Source organism: Gastrolobium bilobum, unplaced genomic scaffold (assembly GCF_033153095.1).
Source record: "Gastrolobium bilobum isolate Gb01-03AN ecotype WA unplaced genomic scaffold, APGP_CSIRO_Gbil_v1 utg4067, whole genome shotgun sequence".
In the NCBI taxonomy this organism is placed as follows: domain Eukaryota; kingdom Viridiplantae; phylum Streptophyta; class Magnoliopsida; order Fabales; family Fabaceae; genus Gastrolobium; species Gastrolobium bilobum.
In genome coordinates, this window is record NW_026896031.1 from 140,485 (window position 1) to 162,305 (window position 21,821).

The 21,821-nt window shown below is 35.1% G+C and overlaps 1 protein-coding gene across 1 annotated transcript in view; it reads left to right on the forward strand.

Moving 5' to 3' along the window:
- Positions 1-2,362: 2,362 nt before the first annotated feature.
- The window catches only part of LOC133297380 (BEACH domain-containing protein B), a gene marked incomplete at its 3' end in the record, with an annotated part of 44,497 nt that continues 25,038 nt past the window's right edge, over positions 2,363-21,821 (forward strand). The window contains exons 1-13 of the mRNA XM_061496505.1: positions 2,363-2,513; positions 2,817-3,134; positions 4,880-4,943; positions 5,263-5,476; positions 5,836-6,012; positions 6,528-6,848; positions 8,582-8,804; positions 9,211-9,279; positions 9,649-10,101; positions 10,269-10,584; positions 11,738-12,202; positions 12,326-12,484; positions 12,591-12,740. Coding sequence (XP_061352489.1) covers positions 3,016-3,134; positions 4,880-4,943; positions 5,263-5,476; positions 5,836-6,012; positions 6,528-6,848; positions 8,582-8,804; positions 9,211-9,279; positions 9,649-10,101; positions 10,269-10,584; positions 11,738-12,202; positions 12,326-12,484; positions 12,591-12,740 — 2,730 coding nt within the window. The remainder of the gene's footprint in view (positions 2,514-2,816; positions 3,135-4,879; positions 4,944-5,262; positions 5,477-5,835; positions 6,013-6,527; positions 6,849-8,581; positions 8,805-9,210; positions 9,280-9,648; positions 10,102-10,268; positions 10,585-11,737; positions 12,203-12,325; positions 12,485-12,590; positions 12,741-21,821) is intronic.

The following is a 21,821-nucleotide window of genomic DNA, read 5'->3' on the forward strand; positions in this document are numbered from 1 at the left end:
AGGATTTTAATAAAATTTATAAGATTTTAAAGGACAATATATATTTATAATGTTTTAAAAAACCATGTGAATTTTTAACAAATATTCAAAATTACAAGAGTCAATAAAAAGAAAAAGTTTATACTTACAACTTATTTTTTTACAGCATTTTACAATCATATCGTAACCGTTGATTTCCGCCATTCAACGTTTATCATTCATTGCAAATTAAATATTAATTATGAGTCTGATTTACGAAAATAATAACCGTTGATTGACGAAAATCAACAGTTAATATATAGTTGTAAAAAATTGTAAGCATAATATTCTCCATAAAAAAAATAACAAAGAAATGCAATGAAATTAATAAAAAAAAAGTAAAACCTAATATAATTTTCTCAATCAGTAAAACATAATATAATTTTTAACAAATATTCAAAATTACTAAACAACAACTTTTCACATTTCTAATGCAGTGGCGGACTCAAAAAATTGTATTTGTGTATGCATATTTAGTGGTGAGTTCGGGGCAGCGCCCGATTTTTTTTTTAAATAAAATTTTTAAAGGCATTAACAAACAAAAAAATTTAAAAAAAACCCTTCAACTTAACATAAATCATATGTAGACATAGGTACTATAAATCATCAAATGTTAACCACCGAAATCATCAGTTTCAACCACCAAAAAAAAAAAATTAATGTCTGCAATTGCAGACATAGAAACATATGTAGGTCCGCCGTTGATCTAATGGGTTGAAAATTATCTTCTTCATTTGGTATCAAAGCTATGCATATATGATTATAAGACCCAATTCTTTTAATTATAAAAGTAATAATAAATTTGCATATAGAACCTAAAGTTCATGATAAAATTCCGTTTGGAATTTTTTGCAATTGATCTTGAAAACCTTGGAGTTTTTGTTTTACGTGATGAGAGTTTTCTAACCATATATCATTTGCATATTTTTATTGAATATTCTAAGAAAATTTCGAATCTGAAATTTTGGATTTAATTACATGAAAGTTTAGAAAATTTCTCAATTTTTTTTCGATCGATACATTGAAACCTTAAATTGGTTTGGGGTTTTGTAGAAACAAGCTTTTAGTTATCTATTGACACAAAAATTATTTGAAATCGTTTCCTATAGTGAAGGAATTTCGTTCATTAGTGTATTGTTACGAAATATAGGGTTCATATTATGAAAGTTTCAATCTTTTTTTAAATTGATATTGTTTCATTAACGTAAAACATAAATTGGTTTGAGGGTTTTAGTTCCCTTGTTATTTTTTCACTGTTTTATGTTGTTTTTAATATAAAAAGCACACGTTTTTGTGTCAAGAAAAATCGCGACCCATAGCTTGAAAAACCACTTTTTAAACTTCCAAATTTTATAAAAAATGGCTCAAACATATGTTATTTTTGAGAGAGATTATATTAAAATCTCGTTAGTTTGTTATTTTTGGGTTGTTTTGTGATGAAAATAGCTCAAAAATATGTTTTTTTTTTTTTTTTATAGTTTTGATGAAGCTCCCGTGACGGAACCCAATTTTGAGCAATCAACCTGTCAAAGGAAGAAGAAACACTGCAATAAAAGAATTTCAATAAATTGTTGAATCTCAAGAAATTCTGGGGTTTAGGGTGAGATTGTGATACAGGCATCATAGTATATTTTTCACTAAAAAGTCTCACGAAATCCACACCAATAGAAAATTCATTAAAATTGTCAGATTTTTGAATACCACAAGATTATGATTCCATTATTCAAAATCCTGATTGAATACCAACGAATTTGGACGGATTCTAAAATAATCCTTTAAAATCTTAATCGAATACTACGGCTTTTTTTCAATTTATTAAAATCCTAATCGAATACTAACGAACTTTTTTGTCTAAAAATAATCTATTAAAATATTTTGAAATCTCAATCTAATACACTGATAAGATATAGTAGTAGAACATAGTACATTCTATTTTTCATACTTATTCAATAAAATAATTTTACTGTAGAAATCCATGTCAAACTCGCAAAAATTAATGAAAGAATTTATTAACTTATATTGACCTTGTAAAATTCATGCAATTGAAGAATATATCATATATGAGCCTGTTAATCATTAAAAAGCTTTATAAAATTAAATTACCAGAGATTGCGTAATATTGCAGAATTTATTTACTTTTTAAAAATAATTTTGCAGAATTTAGGGGCAAGTTCGATGTTGATTACCATTTTGTACAACAATGTCAACACTTCCCCATTGCTATATATATATCCACTACCCAGGGCAGCATTGAAATTAAACTAGTTTACAGGGTTTGCTTTTCAGTTTTCAGCACTTTCCTCTCTTTCACGCATTCTTCTTATTCTTACAATAATGACAATTCTCTCTAATTCCTAATGCTATTAAAGAAGCCCCGTGGAATATCTTGAAAGAAAAAGATAGGAAAAACAGGTTCTAGGAGAATCGTCATCTCCGATCTCCGTCCACAAACGCTATAACTCCACCGTGTTTGGATCCTTCCATCTTCTACTCAGGTATACTCCGTTTCTTGATTCTCAAATAATTATTTTTGGCGTTCAATTGAGTTTTTCTGTTTTTAAGAATCGCACAATCGGATTCTTGAGATTCTCCAAATGTGCGGAATTTCGTTCGACTTCTGTCCGATTTCTTTTACTTGCTTAGGAATTTCAATTTATCGCTAATTAGTGAGTGGAATGAGCTTGGTTCAGCTGAAAAAGGGACGGTTGAAGTTAGAGTGAGATGTAACTGGTGATTTTCTCAAGTTCGTTTTGTTGTATAAGTATTTTTCACTTAGGTCACTTTTTTTTTGTCATCAGATTTGGATGGCGATTTGTCATTGTTATTAGTGGTTTAAAGCATGTGTGTTTCCGACGTTGTGCAACACTCAACTAGATTGTGTCTTTCTAGCTAGAAAATTACTCTCTCGAAAAGTGATAGCTGGAACTGATGTTTGGATCATGAAGTCTCGACGATGAGAAAAAAACTCTAATTCCTTATGATAACTGGTGAGGAAGGATGAATATTGTTAAGGGTGTTGCTGACCTTATCCGAAGAACGTCCACTGGGAATACTGGCGAATCTTCAAATTTCCAAGCTCCAAAGTATTCTCCTCCTGGGCCCAAGATTCGCTTCAGGTAACAACATAAGTTCTCATGCCTTGATTTTGTTCAAGTGGTTTTCATTTATGGTATCAAATAACAAAGCTCCATATTTGTGTTAATTACAACTATCTGAATAATAAGTTTTTGTCTTGGAATTATGTTGATGTCCAATGTATGCTATTTCATCCATATGTGGAAGAAGCGTAAGTTACCTTGCTATAAATTTATGTCTTTTGGTGTCCTCAGAGTGTTGATGTTGATGTTGATGTTGGTGTCCTCAGAGTGTTTAGCCAATTGTCAAGACTGAAGTCTTTCATAATTGAGTACTGTTTTAGGAAAAGGAGTTTTATCATTTATGTAATGCATATACAATGAATTGTGTTAGACAAACTCTTGATATCATATTACTAATGGGGATTGTAACTAGCAGTCGTGGGATTGCAAGTGTCATCCCTCTTGAAATTGGGAGTGAATGGTTGTGCCAAAAGTGTACTTGTTTTTATGGAACTGTCATCCTTTAGCCAATGACAAGGACATGCACATTGTTTTATTTAGGTTATTCTTTGTTACTGCTTCATGAGAATAAATGAAAAGTATAATGTTTAAATCTAGTTAAGTTTGTGCCAAAGAAGGAACCCAATGTGGTGATTATTGTCTTTTGGATTAATATTAGTCTCGACTATCATGTCTTTCTGGACTTTCTTGAATCCTGTTTCTGTATGACATTTGATCTGTTTGGGGGAGACACTGATGAGACATGTCCTATTTTTCATGCTATTATTTGTGAGGTGTCTTCCATCTTAGAGCTTTGAAACTGTGCTGATTTTATAAGCTTTTTTTTCTTCAACATTTTTAATATTTTGGGGGTGAACTGAATCTCAGTGTAACTTCCATGTTTTGGGTGATTATAGAAGAGAGAGATTCTGTAAGATGTTAAGACATGTGAATTACTTTTTATGCAAATCAATATGTATTGAACGTAAGACGTTATGGTCTTTAATTTATTTTAAATTTTTTTAATAGGCACATGACTGTGCAGACCTGCTAAAAACTGTCTTTTGATTGATAAAAGATGTATTGTTAAAATGAGTACCGCTGGGACGAGAATAAGTTATCCTGAAGAGCTAGAAAAAACTAAAAACTAAACAAAAGTTTTTAGCTTGGCTTCCCAATCCCTTTGCATGTCAGCGTTGGCTGCTCCTTTAAAACAACCTTCTGCAGAACACCAGAAAAGCTAAGAACATATACCTATCCCAAAGCTAGTTTATGGACAAGGTGACAACCTTAAAGATGCGTGCATTTTGCTCTAGCTTTATGCACCAAATAACAGCAAAATAGCATATTGAAACACAATTTTGGCCTCTTTACTCCTGCCAAATCATTTGAACTGAACTATCAAAAACAGATCTAGTGTAGAGGGACACACCAAGTGCTCATCAACTATCCCAAAATGGTTGCTTCAAAGGTTGCTGCCTTGCAATGCAGAAATAGGTGTTGTGCCATGCTCTAAAGGGAAGTGGGAAATTTGCAAATCTGCAGCAAATGATTTGAGTTAATCCTGTTAAGAACTGCTATCCATATAAAACACTCAACCTTGGAGGGAGCTTTGGAAATCAAATAAATTCGTCAATAAGGGGTTTTAGATTTGCTAGGGGGATCAAGTGTGAAACTGAAAGAGATATTTACAAGGGAACAAGCCACAATAATCATTTGTGTTAATGCTGTTAAAATTCCTTTTGCTTTTACTCGAGTTTCATTTGCTTTTTGACTTTTTCCAGTGATGTTGGTGATGAGGCAATTCTAAATACTCTTTGGGAGCGATATGAGAAAATTGATGATAAGGTATGATTGGATTTATGCTTGTTATATTTAGACTTATCAAATATTAATTTTCTGTAGCTTGACGAGCTTCATATGAGCTGCTATTTATTACCCGACTCGGTATTCTTAAAAAAATAGAGAAATCGGAGAATTTTATATATGCATTTAAGTAATGTAAGATGCGCGATCTGTAGGATTTTTCTATCTATCCACTATCTATTATTAAACATAAAAGAAGCATATTTGCTCTAATAAACGTGCTAAATGCATGTTTTCTCACAACAGTAGTTGTCTATTTGGTAAATTTCCCTAACATAATATAATGACCTTAATGTTTTAGGTCGAGAAAAAGAGGCTGCTTCATGTTTTCATCAAGCAATTTGTAGTTGCCTACAATGATTGGGAACCTGTAAATTCAGGCATATTATTAGAGTCTGCCGAGAATTTTCCATCTGCTGATGATGTTGTTGTTGGCTGCTCAGCTGGACATCCTGTTGAAGTCATTCGGGTATTAATTGAAGAGGTCATGCAGTTAAGCTCACTAGTCACCGAGTGTAAGTTGCAAATCATTGTCATTATCTTCACCTTCTTCCTTAAACAACATTCAGTAAAAGGAAGTCCAAATTGGTTTAATGCATGCAATAAAAAATAGATGTAGGGCATCTACCATCTATATGTAAAAGAAATGAAACAGATATTAGAAGGGAGGTGATATACTTATTCAAATTTCTTCTGTTGGGTTCAGCTGCTTAATATTTGCTAAATCAAAATTGAGCCCCAGGCTTCTTTTCTCTGATTAATAGATGATGTTGAACATAAATTTTTTGAAATGGTATTTTGGGTTACTTGTACTGGTACTGTTACTGCTGATATGTCATTTGCAGTAATTCTTGTTTCCCCTTGTTCTTTTCAGTGAACACCACCACGGTGCAATCGCCGACAGAATTGTCTGGGGCTGCAACCAAGTTGTTTATTACTTCTGAAGGGTTTTTAATTTTGGATGCACTGAAAATTATTGCCCGTTCATTATATAATTGCAGAGTTTTTGGATACTATGGTGGAGTTCAAAAACTCACAGCCTTAATGAAAGGTATATTCAATATGTGACTAAGGGTTTCCTTTTTTTGTTCTTGGTTTTGAATACTTTTGTGCATGATGTTTGCTGTAAATTTGTACAAGTTTCATCTTATGTTATTGGTTTCTGCTTATTGTTTGTTTATAATTCTTTAGCTTTTTTTTTTGGTTGCTGAAGTTAAGGCTTAAACCTATGCATTCCTCTGTTATAGCCTAACACATGCTCATTGTTCTTTATCTTTTTTTTCTCACTTTAAAGGATGTACTACCATGCATTGTTCAAACTGGCATGCTTTTCTTAAAACCAATTAACTTTCATGAGAAAATATAAAATCATTTCCTGAAATGTGATAGGATTTAATTAATTGATTCCCAAATCTTATTTTCCTCTCTTCATATGCATTATAAGGCTATGTTTTAAAAATTTAACTTTGGTGCTTTGATTAGTTGCTTTTTGTTCTCTAATACATGCCCTTTATAATGGGAAAAACAATGGATGTTTATTTTTACTCTGGATTCAATTTGTTACAGGGGCTGTGGTTCAACTTAAAACCATAAGTGGTGCACTTTCTGCTGATGAAAGTTTGTCTGACTTTGCTATGGAGAAAATCAAGCTGCCTCAGCAAATTCTTATATATGTTGTGTCAATAATTTATATTTTCATTGATTTAGGTTCAAATATTGACAAAAAGGATGAGTTGTTCTGCAGTCTCGTAGGCTTTATTTCACGTGCTGATGTTCCAATCAGCTCTTCAAGTAGTTCAAAGGTTTTGTCTAACGAAGCAAGGTTACATTGGCGTCAGAAAGCAATTGTTTCTGTGATGGAAGCTGGTGGTCTAAATTGGTTAGTAGGTAAGGTAGGCATCTGCTATTCTTGTGTATTTTTAGGTTATTAGGCATTTGCTGTTTTTACTTATTGATTTTCTAACTTTGCAAAAATATGTGCACTAGATAAGTACAGATGCATGAAGGGTACAATTAGTTAAGCAAAATACTATTATTACATGCTCTTTAAATTATTCTGTAGTTGCTAGAGTTTCATTGATTTTTTAAATAGGACCCTATTGTTTTAAAGTTTTTAACGGGGTCCCTATATTTCTAATTTTTTTTAAATATGTATACAGGCCGACAACCATTTAGACTCCATTAATATATGTTTACTGTCATCTGCAGCTGCAGATTTTGGGGAGTTAATTTTAAAATTTCATAATAAGTTAGTATCTAATTGAAAACTTGGTATCTAATTTTTAAAATATGTATGCAGACTGAGGACCATTTAGACTCCATTAATATATGTTTACTGTCATCTGCAGGGCCTTTTTCTTTTGCAGATTTTGGGGACTTAATTATAAAATTTCATAATAAGAGAAGTATAGGGATCTTGTTAAACGCTTCTAAACAATAGGGGACCTTTTGAAAACTTAGTGAAAAAATGAACCAATAGTGGTAGTTTAACCTTAAATATTAGTGTATTAACTAATTCTGCTATTAAACCTAAACCTAGTGATGGAGATTGGGGCCAGGGAAAGTAATGCCTCAGTGCCCTCCTTGTCCCCATTTATTGACTTTTATTACAAAAAAGAAGGAAGCGACAAGAACGTATTTTCTTTCCAACTTGAATGTAAAGAAAGTTAATTTCTAAAACATACATCATATTATAAAGACCTCTACCAAATAACTTATACTTCTAGGTTAAATTGGTTCTTGAGATGGCATTAGAACCTCTTCCCTCATACTTGAAATTAAACTAAACTTCATCTTAATATAGGGATGGATCTGGATTTTTGTCCACCCTTCATCCCTGTTAGAGAATAATATAAACCACTAAAAAAGCTCTCACCTAACGTCTTAAGGTTTTGGGTTGAATTGATTCTTTATACGATATCAGATCTTTAATGATCACAAGGTCATGAGTTCGATTCTCATTGCCCCCCACTTATGGAATTAAATAAGCATAAGGTAAATCAAAATAAATGCTTGACTTAATAAATATTATTTTTATTATTTTTTAATTATGGTAGTGGTATACGTAGAAATTATAGTTTGGTTAGATCTTTCTTAATGTTGCAGATTTCTTATACTACCACTACCATGCGTCTTTGGCAAGTCACTAAGATTAGGTGTTTGGCACTATTTGGTGTTAAACCATATGCCTTTCTAATGTGGTTTCAGTAACAGATATGTTGAAGGATTGGGGAGCTTTGTTTCTTTGATTTTCTCTCTCTTTTTTTTCCGGTTGTTTTCTGTTTTGTATTTTTTTTAGGAGGATTCCTTATCCTCATTTGCCTTTGTCTCAATATATATATATATATAAAGTTTTTTCTCTTACCAAAAGATGCTGGTTTCACATTTTCCTGAGCCTTAATTTTGCATCACATTAATCCCATGATTAAATAGCACAACTCCCACTCCTTTTGTTTTATTTAATTTAATTTTTTTAAATTAAAAATGGTCTTTGACCTCCCTATGTTTCTTGGATTTGATGGGATGTTCACAGTCCATGCTGCGTAGTTTTTTAGACATATTTTTATCACTTGTTTTATTAAATCATCCATTTTTGATTCACTAACTTAAATTTGTTATAGAGCTATTACGTGTCATTAGAAGATTCAGCTTGAAAGAGCTGTTGATGGATGATTCACTTCAGTACTTGTGCTTGAAAATCCTTTCCTTGGCCTTATCTGCAAATCCCCGGGCTCAGAATCATTTTAAAAGTATTGGAGGGCTGGAAGTGCTGTTGGATGGCCTTGGATTTCCATCAAATTATGCAACAACTTACAGTAAATTCGTTTTGGCTGATGTATTCAGGTAATGTTAGTTTTATCTCAGGCCATTTTTCTTCGTTTGGTTTATTAGCAGGATGTGGTGGTTCTCTCTCTTAAGAAATTTGTATCTGCATTATTCTTAATTGAGGGATTATTGCAAGTCTTGAATTTTGAGTTTGTGGTTAATTACTTGATCATTAGCTTGGTATTGGTGAAGTGTCAGTAGTTTATGCATCACAGTTTGAGTTTGCTGTCTGTTTTAGAAATGCAGTATCCTTTTGGCCTTAAGATGCACATGTTATCTCCTTTTTCTGGTTTTGGCTTGTATCAGGCATACAGGAAAATATCTGCTTTTTCTCCTATTCAAAGCATACTACTTTTGGACTATATTGTTATGTTATACAGTCTGTCTTACAACCTTTGAGAAGTCGTTTTGCTTGTTATTGCAGGGATGATAAACCATTGCAAAAAAATTTTCAGCTTCATATTCTTGCTCTTGAAGTTTTGAGGGAGGCTGTGTATCCTTCATAATTTGCTCTTCTTGTGAATTTCAGAAGATTTCCACTTTTCATTTTCCTAGCATGGTTACTTTGATGAGTTCTTTTACATGCAAATTATCAAAAACCAAAAAATGGAAAACAGAAAACTTGTATCAACACCATTGCCTACTAAAAAAAGTTCCAAAACATTTCAAATGCGTGTGTTCACACGAGAAGTACTTGTTTTTGACTCTTAATTATTCCTATCTGAATTTTTATCTGTGGCAGATAGGATGATGTCATCCTTTATGCATTTTTTTGGCTCTTTTTTTTAAAGGGTTGCTTCTTGAATCTTATTCAAATTTAATGTAACAGCTATTGATGCTTGAGACCTTGACATTGATACAGCTTTGGGAATATGAATAACTTGCAATTTCTTTGTGAAAATGGTAGGGTTCATAAATTTGCAAATAGTTTTTGTTCACCGGCTTTTGTGCTTCAAGATTTGGGACAGGAGAAGGGTTTTGCTGGACAGCAGGCTGTTGCTATGCCTGGTCAAGAAAATGGGAATTTTGAGAAACCTAATCCAGCCATGGCATCTGTTGACCTTCCATCCTGTGCTTCTTTTTCTCATTTTTGGAATGATTATATTGTTATGTTGAGCAGAGTTCTCTGTTCATTTCTTCTAGTTCCTGAAGGTTCAAAATCTCTTCATGTCCATGTATCTTCTGGTCGAATTGCATTGCCTGTTTCCTCTGCATATTGTGAACTGTCAATCAGATGGGTCATGAGGGTTCTATTTACAATATTTCCTTGCATCAAAGCTTGCTCAAGTCAGAATGAGTTGCCAAGCTATTTAAGGTGATTTTAATCAATGGCTTGCAGTGTCCTTTCTTGTGATGTTTGCTGAAAATTCTAACTAACTATAAAAACAATATCGTGAATTATTTCTGTTACTATGGTTATGAAATAGGAGCTTCATGTATTGAACTAATTTTATATGTTGTTTTTCTTCCCATTTTCTGCAGGGTCTTTGTCACAATTCTACAGAAAACAGTTCTTAATGCATTTAAAAGTCTTCTTTCTTCTTCTCCCATGTCACTTGAAATTTTTCGCGAAGAGGGAATATGGGATCTTATCTTTTCAGAAAATTTCTTTTATTTTGAATCAGCTTCAGACAAATCTGCTGGACAGATATTTGCATGCAATGAGAAATCTGAAATATTATCTGCTTCAAGTTGCACTAGTAATACAGCAGAAGCTAGTGGGGTTAATAGTTTACAGATGGAAGTAATGTCATTTGTGGAATTTGCTGCAACTTCTAATGGAAATGCACACAACATGGTGGGTTCTTCTTTTATTCCCCCTACTTCTAGGATGTATATTTTATTAAAATTAATTTTATCCTATGAAATTGAGGGTTACACACGGACTTCATGTCCACTATGAGCACTTGTTCAATTGTTTTCCTTCATTGTAATATCACTCGGTTGTCATGTGTTTGCTTGAGTTTCTTGGGTATAATGTTTGCATGTGCTCATTAAGGTTTATTTGACATGAACTGGAAATTTTATCTGATTATTTTTTTGAGTTATATAGACTTTTGTCTATATAAGAGGAAGAGAGGAAGAGAGGAAATGATATCATTTTACGGGTCAGAACTGCAGTGATTTGTGAAAAGATTTTTCGAAGCAACATGTCCGCATTTCTGAAACTAGATTTTATTTTATCACTCATGTGGATATTTGTTTTAAATTATGCACTGCTTGTCTTGTTAATACTGGTGTGCATATCTTTTTGCATGCCTGTGTTAATAATTTGCATCTATTCATGTAAAGAACCTTGGGATACACCACCCCAAAAGCTAGCTCAAAGGGTGGGAGTGCTCAAGGTCTTATAAACTCCACATTAGTTGCACATACAACCAATGTGGGACTATATATCTCAACACGCCCCCTCACACGAGAGCCCATTGGGCTTGAAGAGTGGACAATGCAACAGGCCCAACCTACCTGTGCTAAGAAACGCCACAAAAGAAAGTGGGGGGCGGCGAGGCTCTGATACCATGTAAAGAACCTTGGGATACACCACCCCAAAAGCTAGCTCAAAGGGTGAGAGTGCTCAAGGTCTTATAAACTCCACAGTAGTTGCACATACAACCAATGTGGGACTATATATCTCAACAATTCATTATCTTAATTTTGAGAATTTTTTTTAAAAGAAAACTTTTTTAATACATGTGGTGAGGGCGAGCCTGGAGCAGTGGAAAATCTGCTCCTTTATGATTGAAAGGTCACAGGTTTGAATCCAGGCAATATTTTCTTTGCAAATATGTGATGGTAAGGCTGCCTATAAAGATTGTCCTCACCCTGACCCTCGCTTGTCGGGGTTTAATTGGGAGTTTTTTTTTTTTTAAATATATGTGGTGCTTGCATTTCATAATTGTAGTCTTTTATTTTAAAATTTTCTAATTATTTCAATCTTGATTTAATTACAGACTGAATTGTCTGCTTTGCTGGATGCACTTGAACAATCTGCTTGTAATCCTGAAATTGCTAGTGTTCTTGTGAGGAGTTTGGTTCGCATTTTGCAGCTCTCCCCTGAAAAAACAATTGCTTCGTTTAAGACCTTGAATGCAGTTTCTCGGGTTTTACAAGTTGCTTGTGTTCAAGCTCAAGAGTCTAGAGGATCCAGAAGCATGGACCCTTCCAATGAGAATAGTGGCACGGAAGTATTAGTATCAGTGCAAGATCAACAGAAATGCAATTCACCCGAGACTGTACAAAGTTGGATTAATTGCATGAAAATGTGCATGGAGTTCTTTACCGAGTTTTTGGCTGCAGCTGAAGATTCTAGGAGTTTGATATTGCATAGTTTTACATGCATTGATTGTTTGTTTGATTTATTTTGGGTAGAAGATTTGAGAGATGATGTGCTTAGACACATGCTTGATCTCATGAAGGTATTCCGTATGTTTTATTTACTTGGTTTTTTGTGTTATAATGTAGCTGGAAATCATATTCTATTTCATAATATTATGTGAATATTATTATTTTATTATAATTAAGATTGCTATTTTTTCCAGATTATTCCATTCTCTGAGGAAGACAAAAAGGCAAAGTTGCAGTTATGCTCTAAGTATTTAGAAATGTTTACTCAAATTAAAGAACGGGAAAAAAGCTTTGTTGACCTGTCTATTGATTTGTTGGTTGGAATGAGAGATATGCTCCAAGCTAACCAAGCAGTATGTGTCCAATGTTGATTTAATTCTTAACTCTATTTGCTTAAATGTCTTCGTGTGCATTTGGCACTTCAACTGAAGGGCTGCTTTTGTTGTTGTATTGCTTCAGTACTATCAGGTTTTATTTCGTGATGGGGAATGCTTTTTGCATGTTGTATCATTACTTAACAGCAACCTTAATGAGGCAAATGGGGAGAAATTGGTTTTAAATGTACTCCAAACACTCACTTGTCTGCTTGCAAGTAATGATGCCTCAAAGGTACTTGTCTTCATCTTTTTCTTAATTTTTAATTTTTCACTTTTTCTTGCCTAGTATTGTGATACTTGTTGGCATCACTGTCTCTTCTTTTTCCCCGTTTCATTTGATTAAGCACTTGTATGAATGGCATCGTGCTGCTGTTTCATATGGTCCAAAAGTTCCTTCTTTTGTTTTCCTTTTTGCTGTTTTAGGATTGTTGTGAACCAATTCTCGCAAAAGCTTTAGTAGTTGGGCAAAGACACATGGATGGCTTTATCACATTTTAACATGCCCCCTCACATAGATAGTAGTCCTTTGGGCTTGAAGTGTGGATAATGCATTGACCCATTTTTACTATGTGCTCAAGTTCAAATTATTTAGAAGAACAGGGAAGGAAAGGACCAAACTTGCAATCATTTGGTTAAGGAGACTTTGATACCATGTTGTGAACCAATTTTCCCAAAAGCTTAAGTTGTTTGGTAATAGCACATGAATGACTTTATTTACATCTCTTACAAGGATGAATCCTTGTTCTCATTTTCTTTGCTTTAATCTTCTTTTCTCTTCTAATAGAATCATCTTTTACGAAATAAAAGAAAATACTATTTTTCCAAATTGAAAGAAAAGATATGAAAATTTGGTGTCCAAGAACTTTGCTTTGGCTGGAAAATGGCTATGGCGTTGTAAAGAATCAATTCAACCCAAAAGCTCAAGCTGGTGAGTGAAGGTCCATCAATGGTTTATATACGTCTCTAACACGCCCCGTCACACAAGAGTTCACTGGGTTTGAAGGGTGGATATTGCACAGGTCACCTACCTGTGCTAAAAAATTCCTCGAGAGAAAATGGGGGGGGGGGGGGGGGGTGAGGATCGAATCCGTGATACCGAGACTCTGATGCCATGTAAAGAACCAATTCAACCCAAAAACTTAAGTTTTTGGCTGGGCATGAAGGGTGGATAATGCACAGGCCCACCTACCTGTGCTAAGAAATTCCACAAGAGAAAGTGTTTTTTTGGGGAAGAGGGGGTAGTGAGGATCGAACTTGTGACGCTTTTTGTAGAAAATCAGAATTCAAATATGTTTCCGTTTTTATTTCCTATTAATTAGGATTGATTATGATTGATTAGGATTGATTGTGATTGATTAGAATTGATTGTGATTAGGATTGATTAGTCATCGCTGAGTCATTCTTAGCGATTCTTTCTTGTATAAATACACACTCATGTAATTTATTCAATAATCAATATACAGAAACCTTTTTTCAATATGGTATCAAAGCAGGTTCGTTCCTACCCTAAATCAGCCACCTTCAAGGCTGAAATCATCCAAAAAATCACCCAAACACAATCCAACCTAAACCCATATCCCAATCCAACCTAAACCCAAATCCCAGAAACCATACCTACAGACCTCCAATCGAGAAGTACCATTCAACTCAGAAGGCTCCGACGAGTTGAACGCAGCCGGACCCGTCGCCATCAGACCGCCCACTCGCCTCCACGCGCCTCCACACGCGCCGCCATTCTCCGACGCGTGTAGTCCACGCGCAGCCTTCCCGGACTTTTTTTCCGGCGCGAGCTGCCCAGAACACCTCGTCGGCCTCTTCTGTCCCTGTTCCAGTGGTTAGATATAAAATCGGAGAAATTTTTTTTTTTGGGTCCACGATCAAACCTACACTTTCTATTCATGGCTTCCTCGAATCGTTCTTCTGCCTCCTTATCTGCCCCAAATTCTCAGTCCTCTGGAGACAACTTAGGTTTGCAGATCACTAATCACCGGTTGAACGGTAAGAATTTTCTGCAATGGTTTCAATCGGTTAAGTTGGTCATCCGGGCAAAGGGTAAGATGGGCTATCTCGAGGGAAAAATTAAGAAACCTACTGAGGATTCTCCTGATTATGACAATTGGGAGATTAATAATTCCTTGGTCATGGCTTGGCTGACTAATTCCATGGAACCACAGATTGGCCAAACCTATCTGTTCTTCGATATTGCCAAGGAAATTTGGGATGCTGTTCAAAAAAATTACTCAGATCTGGAGAATACCTCTCAAGTCTTTGAACTGAGAAATAAGTTGAGAGACTTTCGTCAAAGGGGTATGACTATTATTGAATATTTTACTGCACTAACAAATTTATGGTAGGAATTGGATCTTTATTATGCATCCGATCTTAAGGGATTGGAAGCTAATACCCAATTTAAAAACACTTGGAGAAGGAAAGACTGTATGATTTCCTTGTCGGACTCAACCGAGATCTCGATGAGGTTCGTGGTCGAATATTGGGGCAGCGACCGTTACCCTCACTTGCTGACGCCTTTGCTGAAGTTCGTAGAGAAGCCAGTAGACGGAGAGTTATGCTGGGAGAAAAGGAGTCGCTTGATAAGTCTGATAATATGTCTGCATTAGCTGCCAACCGTACCATTGACCGTTCCTCTGGAGAATCAAAACGGGATGGTCGTCCATGGTGCACCCACTGCAATAAAATTGGTCATACCCGTGAGAAATGTTGGGAAATCCACGGGAAACCTGCAAATTCGAAGCCCAAAGGACAAAATAAAGGTCGTGCATATCAGGTCTCTACTGATGACAAGGTTGATGAGCCTCATGCATCCTCTGACTCTGACGGCGTCTTTCTTAGCAAGACTCAGTTTGAACAACTTCAGAGACTTTTGACTCAACCTCCTAAGGCCACTAGTAATGTGGTCCAGCAAGGTACAACTTTCCATGTTGATAGTCAAAATCATAGGATCCTTGATTCTGGAGCCTCTGATCATATGACAGGTAATCTTGGCTTGTTTTGTTCATACACTCCATATTCTGAACCCTCTAGGGTCAAGATTGCCGATGGCAGTTTTCCCCAGATTGCGGGACACGGAACCATTAAACTTTCTGAGATGATTAATTTGACATTAGTTCTTTATGTTCCTTCTCTGGCTTGTAATCACATTTCCATAAGCAAGCTGACTTCTGAGTTGCATTGCTTTGCTAAATTCTTCCCACATGGTTGTGTTTTTCAGGAACAGGACTCGGAGAGGATGATTGACAGTGCTAGAGAGGATGGTGGACTTTACTACTTTGAGGAGGATGTGACTCATGAAGCTGTTTTCGTAGAAAAAAACTCTCTGTTTCCTTTTGATTCATGTAATGATGTTATGCTGTTGCACCGTAGGCTAGGCCATCCAAATTTTTTTATCTTCAGAAGTTGTTACCAAACTTATTTATTAATAAAAGTCCTAGTTTGTTTTCTTGTGATATTTGTCAACTTGCCAAGCATACTCGTGCTCATTATCCTTCTAAAGTTCACCATTACTCTTCCCCATTTTCCTTAATTCATAGTGACATATGGGGTCCAGCCCGTGTTAAAAATATTTCAGATACTCGATGGTTCATTACCTTCATTGATGACCATTCCCGAGTTTGTTGGGTATATCTTCTAAAGGACAAGTCCGATGCTGCATCCGTGTTTAAAAAATTTGATGCCATGGTTCAAACCCAATTCCAAGTTGCTATACAAATTCTTCGTACAGATAATGACAAAGAGTATTTTAACTCTATTCTTGGAGAATATCTTTCCCAACATGACATCCTTCACCAAAGCTCGTGTCCTGACACACCCCAACAAAACGGAGTTGCGGAAAGAAAAAACTGACATCTCCTTGAAGTTGCTCGGGCTCTTATGTTTACCACGAGTGTTCCTAAATATCTTTGGGGAGAGGCAGTTCTCACTGCCTCGTATCTGATAAATCGAATGCCATCTCGCATTCTAAAATTTCAGTCTCCTCTTTCTAGTCTTTTTCGTACCTTCCCTTCCTTCCGATGCGTCTCCTCTTTACCTCTCAAGTTATTTGGTTGCGTTGTATTTGTCCATATTCCCTCCCATCAACGGTCTAAGCTTGATCCTAAGTCTCTCCAGTGTCTTTATTGGTTATTCTCGTACTCAACGTGGCTATAACGTGTTATTCACCCTCTCTTCGTAAGGTCTTTGTCTCTATGGATGTCACCTTTTCTGAGAATGGCCCTTTCTTCCCCTTGACTTCTCTTCAGGGGGAGTCTATAGGAGTGGATGAAGATCAGTCATGGGAACCTACTGATGCCACAGTATTACCTCTACTTTTGGAAACAGGGGGAGCTACAAAATCCTCACCATCAGGAGCCTCCTCAAAATGGGGACAAGTTTATAGCAGGCGAAAGCCTCCTCAAAGTGTGAATAACCCAGAGCCTCTACACTGCCAGGATTCTGAACCATGTTCTAGTTCCAGTACCCCAACACTTGAGTGCCATGGTGAAAATGATCTACACTTGCCTATTGCTCTCAGGAAAGGTACTCGATCTTGTACTACTCATCCTATTTCTAATCATATTTCATATGGAAAGTTGTCCCCAGGGTTCCGTGCTTTCAATACTATGTTGGATAGTACAAAGATACCGAGAAATATACATGAGGCTCTCGATGATCAACAATGGAGGGATGCTGTCTTTGAAGAAATGAATGCTTTGAAAGAAATGGAACTTGGGAGATAGTGACCCTACCCAAGGGAAAACAGGCAAGTAGGATGCAAATGGGTGTTTACAATAAAATTCAATGCAGATAATAGCATCAACAAATATAAGGCAAGATTGGTTGCAAAGGGTTTCACTCAGACTCCTGGGATAGATTATCATGAGACTTTTGCTCCGGTTGCTAAAGTCAATACTATCCGAGTTCTCTTATCTCTTGCTGCCAACCTAGATTGGCCTCTGCAACAGTTAGATGTGAAGAATACATTCCTAAATGGTGACTTACATGAAGAAGTCTATATGGATCCTCCACCTGGTTTTGAAAAGGGAAGTGGATCAGTGTGTAAACTAAAAAAGTCTCTATATGGATTGAAACAGTCTCCCAGAGAATGGTTTGACAAATTCACACAAGCAGTCAAAAGAAGAAGCTTCATTCAAGCACAGACTGATCATATTCTCTTCCACAAACACCAAGGATGGTAAAATTGCTATTCTTATTGTATATGTAGATGATATAATTCTTACAGGTGATGATATTGAGGAATTGAACACCTTGAAGAAATTTCTAGCAGCTCAATTTGAACTCAAAGATCTTGGCACTCTCAAATATTTCCTTGGTATGGAAGTTGCTAGGAGCAAAACAGGCATCACTCTCACACAAAAGAAATATGTTCTAGATCTTTTGTTGGAAACAGGAATGTTAGGGTGTAAGCCTTCTGAGACACCTATGGAACCTAATACCAAGTTAGGTATTGAAGATGAGAATGAGGTGGATAAAGAACAATATCAACGATTGGTTGGTAAACTAATTTACTTATCTCATAGGCGTCCTAACATTGCCTTTGCGGTGAGTATGATTAGTCAATTCATGCACTCACCCAAGGAGAAGCATCTTAGTGCAGTCTATAGGGTGCTTAGATACCTCAAGAACACTCCAGGAAGAGGATTATTCTTTAAAAAGGGGTATAAAAGGACAATTGAAATCTACACTGATGCAGATTGGGTAGGCTCATCAGTAGACAGGAGATCTACCTCAGGCTATTGCACCTATGTGGGGGGAAATCTTGTTACTTGGAGAAGCAAAAAGCAAACAGTGGTTGCAAGAAGTAGTGCTGATGCAGAATTTCGAGCTTTAGCTCATGGAGTTTGTGAAGGAATCTGGTTGAGAAGACTTCTTCAAGAGTTGATGTAACACCCCAAATTCTAACAATTTATAATAGCATAAATAAATTCAATAATTTTATAAATAACAGTGGAAGTTCAAAATAATCGAATTTAGGAAGTGTTACCGCCGCACCTGTACAGGGACAAGTGCAAGGCTAACTCTATTACATTCAAATAAAAATCTAAGACTACACTGATTTACTGAAAATCTGCTCCCCCGCAGCCGCAGGATCATTGCAGTCAACAAACACAAAAGTCAGCAAAACTGGTAATCCCAATCAAAATACAAAAATAAATAAATAAATAAATAAATAAATAGAACTCATAATAATTAAATCAAGTAATATAACTCAAAAATTCAAATCAAGTATCAACTCGTTATTAATTATATTAATCTTTATTTAGTCCATTTATTGTATTTAGTAAGGGTAATTTATCAACTAACATATTCAACACAACATTAATCATAATATTACATAAATGGTAATATTCACAACTCAATGACATTCTTCATAATCAAATCAAATAACATTTCATTATTAATCATGTTTAAGTTCATTGTACTTAGTGGGAAGAGAACCATGGTAGACCCGGGAAATAACCACGGTTGCTAGTCTACCCCGTGACCCGGGAAATAACCACGGTTGCCAGTCACGTATCATAAAAATTGGCCATCATCAAAATATCAAATCCTAGTGTGAACACCTCTTCCCAAAGTTGCTACTAGTACCCCGGGAAATAACCACTGTTGCCAGATACCACTTTGGGAAGAACGGAAACATCATTGTCATATCAAATAAATATCAAAGGCATAAAGCCCAAAGGTTGTGTTCATCACTTTGGGAGGTACCATCCCAAAGCTATCCTCCCACTATTATTTATTACAATCACACACAATCAATTAAATCTTTTCACGATTCTCATAATTGTCAAATAGTTTTCATGATTTCCACATCAATTTAATCAAGAGTATATTTCTCATAATTGTCAAATAGTTTTCATGATTTCCACATCAATTTAATCAAGAGTATATTTCCAAATTCAATCTTTCAATGATATCATAATTTCCAAATCCGTTATCCAACAATACATAATTTTCACATTTAACATCTACTAGAGTAAAACACAAATCCAATCATCATATCAAAATTCAAAGGGTAAAACCCAAATCCAATCATCATATCATAATTTTTCCAAATCAGAATTCAAATATTCACATCTATTAGAGTAAAGCCAAAATCTAATAATTAATCCAATTAATTTCTAGAGGTTAAAATAATTTAATTTAAATACCCTAAGGGTTACATATAATATATGAAAACATCTTAAAATTTTCTAAGGATTAGGATTACATATATCAAACATATAACTACCTAAAGAATAGGACACACCCAATAAAAATTCATACACAACAAATCCTCAACCACCTAGAGATTAGGATTACATCCAAGTTTTATATAAAAGAAATAACCTACGAATAGGATTACATATACCAAAATTCATATCAATATAATCTATGACTCTCTAGGGATTAGGATTACCTGGTCTCTGTTTTCGCTAGCTTCTAGAAGAAAGAGAATAATTTGGGGCAGAGAACCGGTTGGTAACCAGAAGAATATAAAAATAAAATAAAATAAATTTTTGAAGTAAGAAGAAATAGAGTAGCAGAGGAGAAATGTTGAATAGTGAATTGGTTTGGTTAAGCTAGGCCTCTATTTATAGCTGAAGGTTTAGGCTCGGATATGGGTTTCGTGCATTTATTTCCTTTTTCTTTATTGATATATTTGACTCAGATATTGGCTTCATACATTACTGACTCAATGCTGACTCATCATATCTAAACAATTTATGTTTGTTGACTCATCATAATCCAATCAAACATTACCAATCAAATAATCAAACATTAAAGCATAATGATCAATTAAATAATCACAATTTATCACCCATTATTATTATTACTAATTTATAATTTATTAGTATTATTAATTTATTGTATTATAAATTAGTATTATTTTCCTGGGATATTACAGTTGAAGATTTTATATTCCCTACCAATAAAACTATATTGTGACAACAAGGCAACTGTTAGCATTGCTCAAAATCCTGTGCATCATGATCGAACAAAGCACGTGGAAGTTGATCGTCACTTCATCAAAGAAAAATTAGATGATGGAAGTGTGCGTATGATATATGTTCCAACCAAAGAGCGAACTGCAGATATCCTTACCAAGGGTCTACACCGTTCAACATTCGAAGACTTGATTGGCAAGTTGGGAATGATCAACATTTACCTCCCAACTTGAGGGGGAGTGTAGAAAATCAGAAGTCAAATATGTTTCCTTTTTTATTTCCTATTAATTAGGATTGATTGTGATTGATTAGAATTGATTGTGATTAGGGTTGATTAGTCATCGCTGAGTCATTCTTAGCGATTCTTTCTTGTATAAATACACACTCATGTAATTTATTCAATAATCAATATACAGAAACCTTTTTTCAATACTTTTGATACCATGTAAAGAACCAATTCAACCCAAAAGTTTAAGCTGGTGGGTGAGGTTACTTTAATAGTTTTATATATCTCTAACACACCCCCTCACTAGAGAGTCCATTGGGCTCTCTTGTGAGGGGGCGTGTTAGAGTATAATATAAACTATTAAAAAGGCCCTCACCCAATAGCTTAAGCTTTTGGGTTGATTTGATTCTTTACAGGCGCTATCTTCATTCTATATGGTTCTAAGCACAAGATCTTTAAGAGCAAATATGGTCAACAAGACAATTGTAGAATAGAATGCAAACACCTTGTTGTCTGCCACTCATTTCAATTCCTGGAAATTTATGTCTATTCTAGGCCTCACGTGGGAGTAATCCTTGTATCTAAATTTTTGGGAATCTTTAAATGAACATTTTCCTTTTCTAGATGCCATTATATCAGTTGTCTATCCGAAATTTCTGTTATTCAGGATACCATTAATTCTCAGAGTACCCATGTTAGGATTCTAGAGCTTAGAGAATCCCAATTGACGGCAAAATGCAAACAGAATAGAATGTAGAAGAGACAAAAATGGAGAATTGAAGAAAGAATGGTGAATCTGATGTTGAAGAATGAATGAACTAGGAGATTACTCCTTCACAAGAGTCTACCCTTCCCAACTGAGTTCCAGGACTTGGTTCTGCTAACAATCTGATCGAGGGTCTTCTCTGCTCTGCTTTCCCTCCATTTAACCACCCAACTAAAATAATTGCCATCTTACTAACAACCCTGTTTAACTGTCTTAATCTCTTAATTGTTTTTTTTATCTGCAAACATACACTTAACAAGTGTATGTTTAATAACCCCCATTTTCTCCTTTCTTTTCAATTATTAAAAAGACAGACCATGGGGATTTCAGGTAAAAGGTACAAAATGAAAAAAATTCCCTTCCTATAGTAGTCTACGT